The sequence below is a fragment of the Bufo gargarizans genome, chromosome 1 (assembly GCF_014858855.1).
Source record: "Bufo gargarizans isolate SCDJY-AF-19 chromosome 1, ASM1485885v1, whole genome shotgun sequence".
Taxonomy (NCBI): domain Eukaryota; kingdom Metazoa; phylum Chordata; class Amphibia; order Anura; family Bufonidae; genus Bufo; species Bufo gargarizans.
The window spans coordinates 409386794-409400087 of NC_058080.1; the positions used below are offsets into that span (position 1 = coordinate 409386794).

Sequence of the window (13294 nt, forward strand, 5' to 3'; positions counted from 1 at the left end):
ACAGCAGGTTACCAGATTCCTATTAATTTTTCACTTCTGTTAACTAAGAAGAATATACGTTTAATATGTTTGATACTGTACAGTAAAAAAGTAATTAAAGAAACCCTCCATTTCAAGTAAAAAAAATCACATGAACTGGGTAACAAAAAGAATACTTACGTGGTGCTCTCCATTTCATCTTTTTAGTTGCAGATCCTGCTAGTTCTCAAGCTCCTCCTCTGTCATCCAAAAGGGGTTGTCTGGTAATTTTATATTGATGACCTATCCTCAGGATAGGCGAAAAACAAATTGGCACCGGCAGCATCTCCCATCATACAAATTTTATTGCGACCTCAAGACATAGAACAAAAGTACAGCAATGTTTCGGCTGATGCACAGCCTTTGTCAAGCCTAATGACATCATCACAATTACATATATATATACCCCACATATAAAAACACACCCCCTCAAAATCACCAATAATAATCGCTGGTCATGTTATTTACCAATCCCTATCTCCTGTGTATTAGCCTAATAAGTTATTACCTTTCACCTGACCACGAGCATGATGTGGCGGTATCCACCATGTCGGCGTTGCTGCATGCGATGTGCGCATATGCGCACAGCTGAACTTACGTAATAGGGTATATCCCAGTCTCCATGTACACTGATGACGCTAGTTCCTACAGCCAATCGGCTGTTACAATCATGTCCTGGCGCACGCGGTCATGTGACGCGCCCGCTAGTGTCATCAAGATGCGCAACTGGGCATCCGATGACCACAGCACGTGATCGGCGCTCATGCACGGCGTCACTGAAGTACAGCATCCACAGTGTCATGGTAACGGGACACATCCTGAATAGAATCATTCAAAAAGAATCTTTGACTCAGCTATATCAGGATCGATCCTGTCACGACCCCTGGTCATGGTCGTGACTCCTTGGGAGCCGCATGCGGTTGCCCGCGGCTTGGTGTTGTCAACCACAGCTGGGGGCACTTAGTTGTTTGCCTCAGGTGCGGTTGCCGCGGACAATAGGCATGTGTGCGGTTGCCCTTGGCAACGTGTGATATTGTGCACTTCCTTGTTTGTTTGTTGTGCACGAGGTGATGTTTAGTATGCACCCAGACTCCTCCCTTCACCTGCGGTTGTCCGCGGCAACGTCTGGTGATGTTTGCATGCTGTGGAAGTGTCTCGGCCTGTTGGCTGTTCTGGAGGACACGGTTGCCACGCATGCCGTTGCCGTCGGAGACAGGTGAGTGAGGTTGTGTGCTTTCCCCTTTATGTGAGTTTCCCTTCTGTGGTGCTGGAAGGGTTAATTCCCTTCCCAGTGTGTGTGTGATGTCACTGGGTGTGTTCTGACCATTGGGTGTGGCCTCTTGGCCTATAAAGCCTCAGTCCCTGGCTGGGTTCAGTAGGTTGCTCTCAGCCATGCTGGCTGGAGCAGCCTCCTGTCTCCTCCATCTGCCTGGTGGGGACCATCCTTCTGGTCATAAAACCTCTGTCGGGAATTTCTATGTTTCACTGTGTTATTTAGGTGTGTGTGGGGTTTTATGTTAGTGCAGCTTGTGGTCCTGGGTTCCTGTGGGATGTCTGGTGTGTGCTGTGTTTGTTGGTGTCTGAACTGCAGCACCTGCACATGGGATCCAGGGTTTGTTGTCTGTGGCAGGTGAGTGATGTGTTGGTCCCATTTGCCTGTCACTGCCATAAGTCTGTTGTTGTATTCCCCTGTGTTGCTTGGCCGTTGAGACTCCTGCTCCCCCGTGCCTAGGAGGAGCAGGTGGTCTCACTCTGTCCCCTAGTACAGGGCCGACTTGAGGGCTCGTAGGGACTTTAAGGTTCCGGCGTATGAGCCCTCCTACCACCAAGGTCGGCTCATACAGATAGGAGACAGGGTCAGCGTTAGGGACGCAATAGGAGGTGACCTGCTCCCTAACTCTGTGGTCCCGGCCAAGGGGTAACCCTACCATCTCCTGGCACCGCACGGCTGGGGGTTTCCCCCACCGCCAGCCGTGACAGATCCATTTGGATCATCAAACCTGTAAATCGCATGGAGCAACTCCGATTATCGCAAATGTGCGAACCGCCTAGTCAACATCATAATATAATGTTCATATAGCATTTAATACACACGACAACATGTTTCAATCAACCGCATTATAGGGGCCATCCATACTTTGTATACATCCCCTATTTGCGGAGTATGACACACCAGATCAATTAAATGGGCCTATGATCACCTCAGGGAGCAGGGGATGAACCACCAAAAGTTTACATATAATATTATAAAAACAAAATGTCCCAATATCAAAGGGACTTACTGCAGACACATCTGAATCAATGGAGGTGACGTTAAATTCTATATTAAGGCCAAATGGTTGCAGAGACCTAAGGGTGTGAATCCATTTTAGTTCCTTTCTTCTCAAGATCTTCTTTCTGTCCCCACCCTGTTTCAAATATCCTACACTATCAATTGCACGAAATCTTAATTGATTTATGGAATGATTATGTTCAATGAAATGTTTTGCAATCGGTTTATCCAATGCACCCTTTCTTATTATACTTTTGTGTTTGTTAATTCTTTCTCTCAATTCCATCGTGGTCTCACCCACGTAGATCAAGCTGCAAGGGCACTGTATCATGTATACCACATCGGTGGATCTACATGTATAGTGTCCTCTGATTTTAAACAATTTACCACTATATGGGTGTGCAAAACCGTCGCCTTTCATGATGCCACTGCAGTTGGAACATGAAAGGCAGGGGAAATTGCCACCTCTCAATGGTGCCAACCTCTTTTGTCTTTCTACATCTTTACCACCTACATCTGCTTTAACAATTATATCGCGTAGGTTAGGACTTCTCTCTTGGATGTGATGTGGCCTTTTTAAGTTCCCCTTCCGTGGATATTTTGAAACGGAAGGTGGAACAAGACATGAAAAGACTGAACACTATGGAATTGCACTTAATCACTTTGAGAGAATATTACAAAAATCAAAGGATACCAAGGGGTCAAACTTGTGTCCAAATTTGTTTCCGAACAATGGAGACTTTTGCAAAGCCTTTGAAGCGATAAATAACAAATACTCTTTTGAATTAATGCTATTGAATATAGACTTTTTGCAGAAAGAGGTTGATAATCTAAAGAAGGCATCAGCTGACCTGGATGCCCAGATCCAAGACCTCATGTGTGTGGAGGACTATACGGTATACAAAGAAAAAACAACACAACACATTCAGCGACATAAAATGGAAGTGGAACGCATTAAAAGAGATAAATGGCATAGAGACTTAGACAATTACCAGTTTGGAAAAATATATAATTGACAATCGTCTCAGCCCCAAAGGTTTAATAGACGTAGAAGGGGAAAACATTTTGAATAGGGTAAATTCGGCTTTACTGCAGGTGAATCGGATTCAACTGATGAGTCTGGTGCATCAATTTTTTTTAGGCCAAAGCAGGAGAAGAGGAGAGGGGGATATCAAAGGGGTGGTAGGAAACACAGCCGATCCATCAAAAACCCTCCCCCGACACCAGCAGAAGTACTCATGTACAAGCAAGGGAAAACCACGAGACGCGGTCAGCAGAAACAGTAAATCTTGTGGTGAACATTTCATCTGTACAGCTGAATGATGCACAAATTAATGTGTTGAGCCGGGGTTTGACCTTTTGTCCAACAATAGCACGGGACAGGTTTGAATTGGAGTTAGATCTCCAGAGGTTTTATAGACGTCTAAGATTGAAGGCTTTTTTCTCAACTAAAGATAATGATGTATCTGATATACAATCTAATGTGTCCATTAATGCATTATCATGTAAAAAATTGGAATTGAGGAACAAAAGTCATTTTGTTCCGCCACAAAACAATCATGTTGTAGAAACATACATTGAATTGGTTAGGAAACGTATTGACCAACTGAGGGCCGAGGAAGCCCATGTGTATAGACATAATTTGTCTAAAGCTGGGAGACAGGCTATTTGGGAGTTGGAGCATGACACAAGTTGACAGTCAAACCAGCTCACAAGGGGGGTGCCGTGGTCGTGATGGATACTTGTAAATATGTTGATTAAATTTCCAGACAGGTAGGAGACGGTGAAGTATATGAGGTGTTAACCAAGGATCCCAAATGGGATATAGCGGATATCATAGGGGAGATATTGGATGAGGCTCTTGGTAAAGGAATCATTGAGGATGATTTGAATTGTTATTTACGTGTAAGCCATCCAGTCACCCCTGTGATATACGTATTACCGAAGATCCACAAGAGTCTAGTGGATCCCCCTGGCTGTCCAATTGTGTCGGGCAGGGGTTCCATTTTTAACACTGTCTCTATCTTTCTGGATAAAATCATACGTGTCCATGCCACCGCGGCCCCCTCCTACATCAGGGATACTGGTCATTTTCTGACCAAACTAAGTTCGCTTAGATTACCAGACAGTTATATGTTGGTCAGTTTCGATGTTGTATCACTCTATACGTTCATTGACCACATATATGGTCTTAATGTCGTCGATGTGGCCCTGGCCAGCACAGATCTCTCTCTGGGGGCTCGCCGACTGATCCTCGCCCTCCTGGAGGTGGTCAAGAGGAGGAATTACTTCCTCTTTGGGGACACCTTCTACCAGCAAAAGCAGGGTGTGGCCATGGGGTCGAATGTGGCCCCCACCTACACCAACATCTTTATGGCGGAGGTCGAGGATCGGCTGGTATATCGCTCCAGATTTGCTGAGAGAGTTCTGTGCTGGTGGCGCTACATCGACGACATATTTTTAATCTGGACGGGTACCACATCGGAACTTGATGAATTTCATGTACATCTGAATTCTGGGGTCCGGGGTCTGCAGTTCACGGTGACACAATCTGTCAGTGAGCTGCAATTCCTTGATGTTCGAATCTGTTCCAAAAACCCACAGATAAAAATACTTTGTTGATGTATGATAGTAGCCATCCACATAGTATGGTGAACTCTTTACCATGGAGTCAGCTGCTTAGGGTACGAAGTATTGTATCTGATGAAGATCAGTTTGAATATAGAGTGGAGGAAATGTGTAGAAAGTTCAGCAATAGAGGGTACCCTAAAAAATTGATCCAACGCAATAGACAGAAAATTGTGACTACTGATCGCAGTTCTACCTTTACAAGGAGGTCCCAAAACAAAGAGGGGTCTCGGATTCCCTTTGTGTCCATCTATGGAGGAGACAGTGGCAATATTGCCGCCATTCTTAGACAAGAATGGCAAATTCTACATAAAGGATTACCTAATGTCATTGAATTTACGGCTCCCCCAATGATGGCTTACAAGAGAAGTCCTAACCTACGCGATAGAATTGTTAAAGCAGATGTAGGTGGTAAAGATGTAGAAAGACAAAAGAGGTTGGCACCATTGAGAGGTGGCAATTTCCTTTGCCTTTCATGTTCCAACTGCAGTGGCATCATGAAAGGCGACGGTTTTGCACACCCATATAGTGGTAAATTGTTTAAAATCAGAGGACACTATACATGTAGATCCACCGATGTGGTATACATGATACAGTGCCCTTGCAGCTTGATCTACGTGGGTGAGACCACGATGGAATTGAGAGAAAGAATTAACAAACACAAAAGTACAATAAGAAAGGGTGCATTGGATAAACTGGTTGCAAAACATTTCATTGAACATAATCATTCCATAAATCAATTAAGATTTCGTGCAATTGATAGTGTAGGATATTTGAGACGGGGTGGGGACAGAAAGAAGATCTTGAGAAGAAAGGAACTAAAATGGATTCACACCCTTAGGTCTCTGAAACTATTTGGCCTTAATATAGAATTTAACGTCACCTCCATTGATTTGGGTGGTTCATCCCCTGCTCCCTGAGGTGATCATAGGCCCATTTAATTGATCTGGTGTGTCATACTCCGCGAATAGGGGATGTATACAAAGTATGGCTGGCCCCTATAATGATTGAAACATGTTGTCGTGTGCATTAAATGCTATATGATCATTATATTATGATGTTGACTAGGCGGTTCGCACATTTGCGATAATCGGAGTTGCTCCATGCGATTTACAGGTTTGATGATCCAAATGGATCGATCCTGATATAGCTGAGTCAAAGATTCTTTTTGAATGATTCTATTCAGGATGTGTCCCGTTACCATGACACTGTGGATGCTGTACTTCAGTGACGCCGTGCATGAGCGCCGATCATGTGCTGTGGTCATCGGATGCGCAGTTGCGCATCTTTATGACGCTAGTGGTCGCGTCACATGACCGCGTGCGTCAAAACATGATTGTAACAGCCGATTGGCTGTAGGAACTTCATTGAATACAGGGGCTACAAGTATATTTGCACCCACTGGCAACGTGCACCTGCGTATTGGGATGTGCTGACCCCCTTTGTGTGTTTCTAGTATAATATATATAGGAGTAGTGGCTGACTCCTATATGCTGGGTCGTGCACTCCCTCCTGCCCCTCCCCTGCCTCGCAAGCTGATTTTAATTAGATTGAGTATATAGTTTGCTTAGCATGCATGCTGGTACTTGTAGCCCCTGTATTCAATGAAGGCCATTTTGGCTCCACATAGACATAAATCAAAGGGGCCCAGCATGCATGTGGGACCTGCACTTCCTGGATTCATGGTCGCTGTTATGGCACCCAACAGGTGAGCTTTAGTGTTAGGACCCGTCTTATAGAGGTCGCCTTGACGTTCGGCAGACGGGCTGAAATGATTTTGTACAAAATGTATTTGCTAAGCATCTCTAAGTTATTAGCATAGCATTTGCAATTTAATATACTTTTGTACTCTACTTTTGGTTTGTAGAGTGCTGTTGCACCATGTGTTTGTTAGATGTATATTTGCAGCCACTGGCAACGTGCACCTGCGTATTGGGATGTGCTGACCCCTTTGTGTGTCCCTCGGAATGCAACAGCTTGTCCAGACCACAGCTCCTCAATGGTCAACAGATCGGTGAAGAAATAGAAGATGACAGCAGCATATCCAAATGTCCTGTATTCACCGAACATCCATGAAACAATGTACAAAAAAGTGTGACGTTTCGGCTACATACCGTAGTAGCCTTTATCAAGCATAATATCAAACATTGGTTCCAGACATATAGTGCAAATAATACCACCCCTAATCAAAGAGGACCAATAAAATTCAATTTTATATTGATGCAACACCCACTAATTTGCTATTATCCAATGGGCTATATCTCCTAACAATAATATGCCTGCCAAAATTAGTGACATGTACGTTACCTCATGGTGATAGGTGATTACTGGGATATTCACTCCATGCACCCATTCACTCACCTATTCACTCCATGCATACATTGGCGTTCATTCCTTCTCTATACGCAACACGTCATTACTTCTCAGCCAATCACGGGTAACGGACGTCACAATATCATGTAACCATCCTCACCTCATGTGACCAGTCACATGACTCAATCAGGCCCGCATACACAGGAAAGAGTCTCCATATCCATGGAGACCCACTCTGTCATGTGATATAATACAATGTACCAAAACATCTTAATCATCAGAGGCGCATCCCGCTGATCGGTCAATGTATTATGTTAATCCATATGCTATCAATGCCTATAACAATCATATTTAGACTGTATCTCAATCACGCCGTGGTTAGCAGCCGACTTTCCACCCACATGCATGGTGTGAATCCCGTATCCACCATACGCCACCTATAAAAAATACAAATAAGTGAAATTAAAAAACTAAATTTAAAACCAATAACAATACCGAAGTAGCATACATATAGACCTATTCAATACCACTTATTCTATGTTTAATCCATAGGGTTGTAATTACCTCAAGGTAAATATCCATCTCAGTAGTGTTGAGCGAGCATGCTCGGCACATCACAGTGTTCGGCTGAATACTGCATGTGCTCGAGTACAATTTAATACAATGAAAGTCAATGGGAGACCCAAGCATCAAACCAGGCACCCCCTGCTCTGAAGGAGAGGGTGTCTGGTTCACAAAAAAGGTTAGAAGTTGATGGAAACCCCATCAAAATGGTTTGTAAACAGCATCAGGAGGATAGCTGGATGCATCTTGGACTTCCATTACCTATGACATACAATAGACAACCACACAAAGGCTATATGCCAAAAGCCAGGTATGTGCAGGCCAACAATCTATCCATGAGACAGATAACAGTCAGCATACCTTAAAATGGCAGCCTTGTGCACTATGAGACATTCCAAACCAGCTCTCATCTGACTGAGAGCCAGTAAGCCTCAAAGTTGCTTCACATCTGTTGGATGGCTTGGGTGGACCTGAGCACCTAGATCAATATCATTAGGGTGGCAAAAAGTTTTCTGATTGTCCTAACATAATATTCAATAAACTTTCTATACAGTTTTGTCATGTAAACTAATTTGCATACACTTGGGCATATGGGAAAGACATGCAAATGAGCAGAATCTGTCTTGTTTTTCAGCTGAAAAACAATTTGCATGGAAAATTTGTGATTAGAATATTCACGATCTACACTACTCATGAACAACGCCATCTATTGGATTCATAGTCTTGTCATAAGACTATGTGTGGCAAAAATAACCTCGCCACTGGGTTTTGGAGGGGCCTGTTTGCCAGCCTTTTGCCTCAGGATTATGGCCCATATACTAACTTTGAAGGAGAAGATAGACAGCCTAAATCAGTGGAACTGTTTTGGGCAGGAAAGCCATGCTTGCGGTCAGTCAAATGTGACTTCCATGGAATTCGTAAACCCCTGCTCGGATCTGGGTGATTTTTGGATATGTTGTTCGCCCACATCAGAGCTGTCCATGGACGTATAATGTCGATATGTGGGGTTTTGAGATGTTTTCTGTGTTTTGGGAAAAATGTGTGTTTTCTGCCTGTGAGTGATTAAGTTAATTGTGTTTGGTAATTGTGTCCCAGGAAATTCCCATTGTATTTTGTTGATTGCGTCACAGACAATACCAATTGTATTTTGTTAATTGTATCACAGGCAGAGGGGGTGGTTGTGTACATTAGCTGGGAGTGTCTAACTGTACAATACTGTGTTGATTGGCTGTTGTGACTTTGTGTCCTCCTGTGCTACACAAGGGCCACGTGGGTGGTAACCTTGTGAGGAAAACTGTATATAAGAAATGCCTTTGTGCTAATTAAAGAGACCTGCTTTATGAAGTCTTGGCTCATGTTTGGGGGATGGGATAACTTTACTCTTGGGGATTGCTATATCGCAATACTCCCCTGAGTATAAGCTCCTTGTCCTGCTCTCTGGATTTAGGAGATGTTCACCCACTGGAAGCTGAAGCCCGGGCTTGGGTCCAGCATGGGTGGAGGACAGCGAGACCCCAACCAAGCTGCGGCGGTTCGTGGGGTCTGTGGTGGTTACGGTGTCGAGCAGAGTGCTTGAAGCCCTTGGGAAGCACTAGGAGCATCCATCAACGGAGGTATCCAGTCGGGGTGCTAGGAGATCTGTTACACTATGAAACCAATAGATGGCGCTGTTCATGAGTAGTGTAGATCTTGAATATTCTATTCGCAAATTATTATTGCAAATTTTCCATGTAAAAGGCTGAGTGCTAGACAGTGTGTGGACTCTGTTGAGCAGGGTGCCCCACTTATAGCGCCCCAACAAGATGAACAGCGCCATCTATTGGTTTCTTGTCATAAGACTCATAGTCTAATAGTCTTGTCATAAGACTATGAAACCAATAGATGTCGCTGTTCATGACTCATGACAAGACTATGAATCTAATAGATGGCGCTGTTCATGAATAGTGTAGATCGTGAATATTCTAATCACGAATTTTCCATGCAAATGGTTTTTCAGCTGAAAAACAAGGCAGATTCTGCTCATTTGCATGTCTTTCCTATATGCCCAAATTTATGCAAATGAGTTTACATGACAAAACTGTAAAGAAAGGTTATTGGATATTATGTTAGAACAATCAGAACACTTTTTGTCACCCTAATGATATTGATCTAGGTGTGCAGGTCCACCCAAGCCATCCAATGTCACGGATGGTGTTGCAGAAAACTAGAAGATACAAATTAAGTTCCGACTGACTTGATCCCAAACTAAGGAACATAAGGGTGAGCCCTATAAAATTCTTAGAGCTCTCCCTGACTACTCAGCCCATGAAAAGATCTTTATGATAGATAATTGCATGCCCTCGTACCTAGACCGTGTGACACCTGAAAACCCTATAATAGTGAGGGGACACGACCACCGGCTCCCTACACTTAATACGGAGGGAGTCAGGATCACCTAGGATCATGCCAACAGGAAAACACAAATAAAGGAACAGACTTATCAAAGGAACCAGCATTTGCAGCATCTAGCAGTGGACATAATCCAGGAAGTTGTATAAACCGCAAAGTGATGCAGTATGGGAGAGGATATAAAGGGATGCAATCAGTGCAACTAGATGACAGCTGAGAGAGGGAAACGGGATGACAAAACAAAACCAAAACAAAAGAACCTCAAGCAAGAGGTACTGAAGAACGTCTGTCAGAGCTTCTCAGAGATCTGACGGTGACATCCAACAGATATGAAGCAACTTTGAGGCTTACTGGCTCTCAGTCAGATGAGAGCTGGTTTGGAATGTCTCATAGTGCACAAGGCTGCCATTGTAAGGTATACTGACTGTATCTGTCTCATGGATAGATTGTTGGCCTGCACATACCTGGCTTTTGGCATATAGCCTTTGTATGGTTGTCTATTGTATGTCATAGGTAATGGGAGTCCAAGATAGATCCAGACATCCTCCCAATGTTGTTTCCAAATTATTTTGGTAGGGTTTTCATAAATTTTTAACTTTTTTTTGTGAACCAGACACCCTCTTCTCTTCCGAGCAAGGGGTGCCAGGGGTTTTCCTTTTGACTTGTATTGTGCTCGGGTGCTCAACTGATTGATAGAATGCCCACAATCTACAAAGTGTTTTGCAACTGGTTTATCCATCATCTTTTTTTCTGATGGTACTTTTATGTTTATTAAGCCTCTATCTAATTTCCATAGTAGTCTCCCCAATATAGATTAAACTACAAGGGCTCTGAATCATGTATATCACATCTCGCGATCTGCACGTATAATAACCCTGGGAATAGGTTATCATTATCTTTACATGGATAACTCCTGTAATGAACCAGAGGGTCATTTTAAATAATTTCACTGCTGCAGGACCTTCTCAGTCATTTTTTATTTATTTTTGCCAAATTGGGACTAATAATTTTTTTTTTTTTAAATGGACTAATGAGTTTTTGGTTGGAATCAGCTGTTTTAGAGTTCTTGTCCTCATCAACAGAGCAGAGCTACATCAAAGAGGCCTATCACCTGGCCAATCAGTAGCTTGCTTTATACTGAAGGGGAACAGGAATTCTGAAACAGTGTTATTTTGCAGGAGATTAGTGGTTTGCCTGATATCCAAAGTCACATTTCAAGGCTCTTTAATAGGTCAGATGTTGACTTACAGGGTAGTTACCCACAGGTTAGTCAGAATGTTTAATTTCTTAGGAGGAGAACTAATTTGTGCGCTTACAATGCATGGCCTATAAAACTTCCAATCCTACTTCTGGTATTCTTCACAAGGAGAACTAGTACTCTTAAGACCTACCTTATGTCAAAGACCTCAAAGCAGGCTAATCAAGCACCCGGTTCTATTACTCTGAACTGACAAGAGGCAACAACACTGAAACAGTTATTTACTGATTGGTCCTTTTTTCCTTTTGAAGAAGGCTCCAGGTGTAATATTTTGTTGTCATGCAAGGCCTGCTAAATTTTGGACATTGACTAGGGCATCTGTCTGCACTAGGTGGAACCACAGAGACAGCTTTCTTGGAAGATAACTAATCTGAATATACCGTACAATAGATTATACTTTTACTATCCATAAGCTGAATTATTATTATTATTAGTAGTAGTAGTATTGAAACTGGCTAATTATGAATTATACGACATATGCATCTTTCTAGACATGGTTGTTCATGTTTAAAGACCTGTAACATTAGAGTAATCATAAATGTATTTTGTCTACCTCATCTTTTCTACCCAACATATTTAGAAACTGTTTTATACAGTAGCAGTCATTAATAAAATTGTAAAAAAATAAAAATAAAAAAATGTGGTCCTGGTATCCTAAATTATGTTAATGGACGCTTGTTTTGAAAACTTTAAACTTTTTGTCATTTAGGATAATAGAAAGCAAAAATTCAGCATTCGCAGTGGGTGGATATTATGTTGGAAACTCTGGTTGGACAACACACTTTATATCTAACGGCAAAGATCTGCGTCCACTGCCTTCTGAATGGCCTGGATCTCTGCCCAGATCACTGGCTCTTGGAACAGTAGGCCTGCCTGGGTAAGCTTTTATTTAATGTTAATTCAATCTAAATTACACAGGGCTGTTTTGATTTTGAGGGAATTTTAAAGGGAACCTGACAGGTTATTTGTGCTAGCCTTTCTAAAGGCGGAATAAAGTAGTGACAGACATGCTGACTTTAGTGTTGATCGAGCACCAAAGTGCTTGGGTGCTCTGGCCGAAAACATCGGGATGCTCGGGTGTTCTAACGAGCACCTGAGAATAATGGGAGTCAATGGGAGAACCCGAGCATTAAACCAGGCACCCCCTGGTTCATAGGAAAAGGTCAGAAATTGATGGAAACACCACCAAAATGGTTCTGGAACAGCATTGGGAGGATGTTTGGATGCATCTTGGACTCCTAGGTCGCTGCTGGAAATGATGTTGTCCGAGTAGTACACCACTTATACACCACTTATACTAGTACACAATAATACGCACAAAGCCAAAGATAAAATCGAGTTTAGAGGAAATTGTTAGGAAACATTCTTTCCTGTATATTTACTTGTATATAAAGTGCAAGTTCTGCCAAAAATTACAAGCAAGAGGCACTCCGATACAACCTGTATATCACATAAAGGAGGGCCTCGTTAACATTGTGGTACAATTGTTCAGGTAGTGGAACTCCTACACTCATAAAGCCTATGCACTAAGTGAAAGGGATGCAAAAAATTACAAAGAACCGGCACTCCAATACACCCTTTGTTACACACAAAGAAGGGCATCACACACACCCTTGAAAAATTATAATTGATGGCCTGCTGGTGACCCTATTAAACATTTAGAGCAAGGGACTGCTGATCTGACTATCTAAAACATTAGGGTCGAGGGCCTGCTGCTGAGCTGACCATCGAAAAAATTATGGTTGAGGGCCTGCTGCTGAGCTGACCCTCTCAAACATTATGTTTGAGGGCCTGCTGCTAAGCTGACCATTTAAAAACGATGGTAGAGTGCCTTTTGCTTAGCTGACCATTGA

The 13294-nt window shown here is 42.8% G+C and overlaps 1 protein-coding gene across 3 annotated transcripts in view; it reads left to right on the forward strand.

Annotated features, from left to right (window-relative positions):
* Positions 1-13294, forward strand: part of LOC122921374 (prostaglandin reductase 1-like) — a 119960-nt gene that overhangs the window by 60344 nt on the left and 46322 nt on the right. For all 3 annotated transcript variants that reach the window (XM_044271354.1, XM_044271369.1, XM_044271362.1), the window contains one exon: positions 12151-12318. In XM_044271354.1, coding sequence (XP_044127289.1) covers positions 12151-12318 — 168 coding nt within the window. The remainder of the gene's footprint in view (positions 1-12150; positions 12319-13294) is intronic.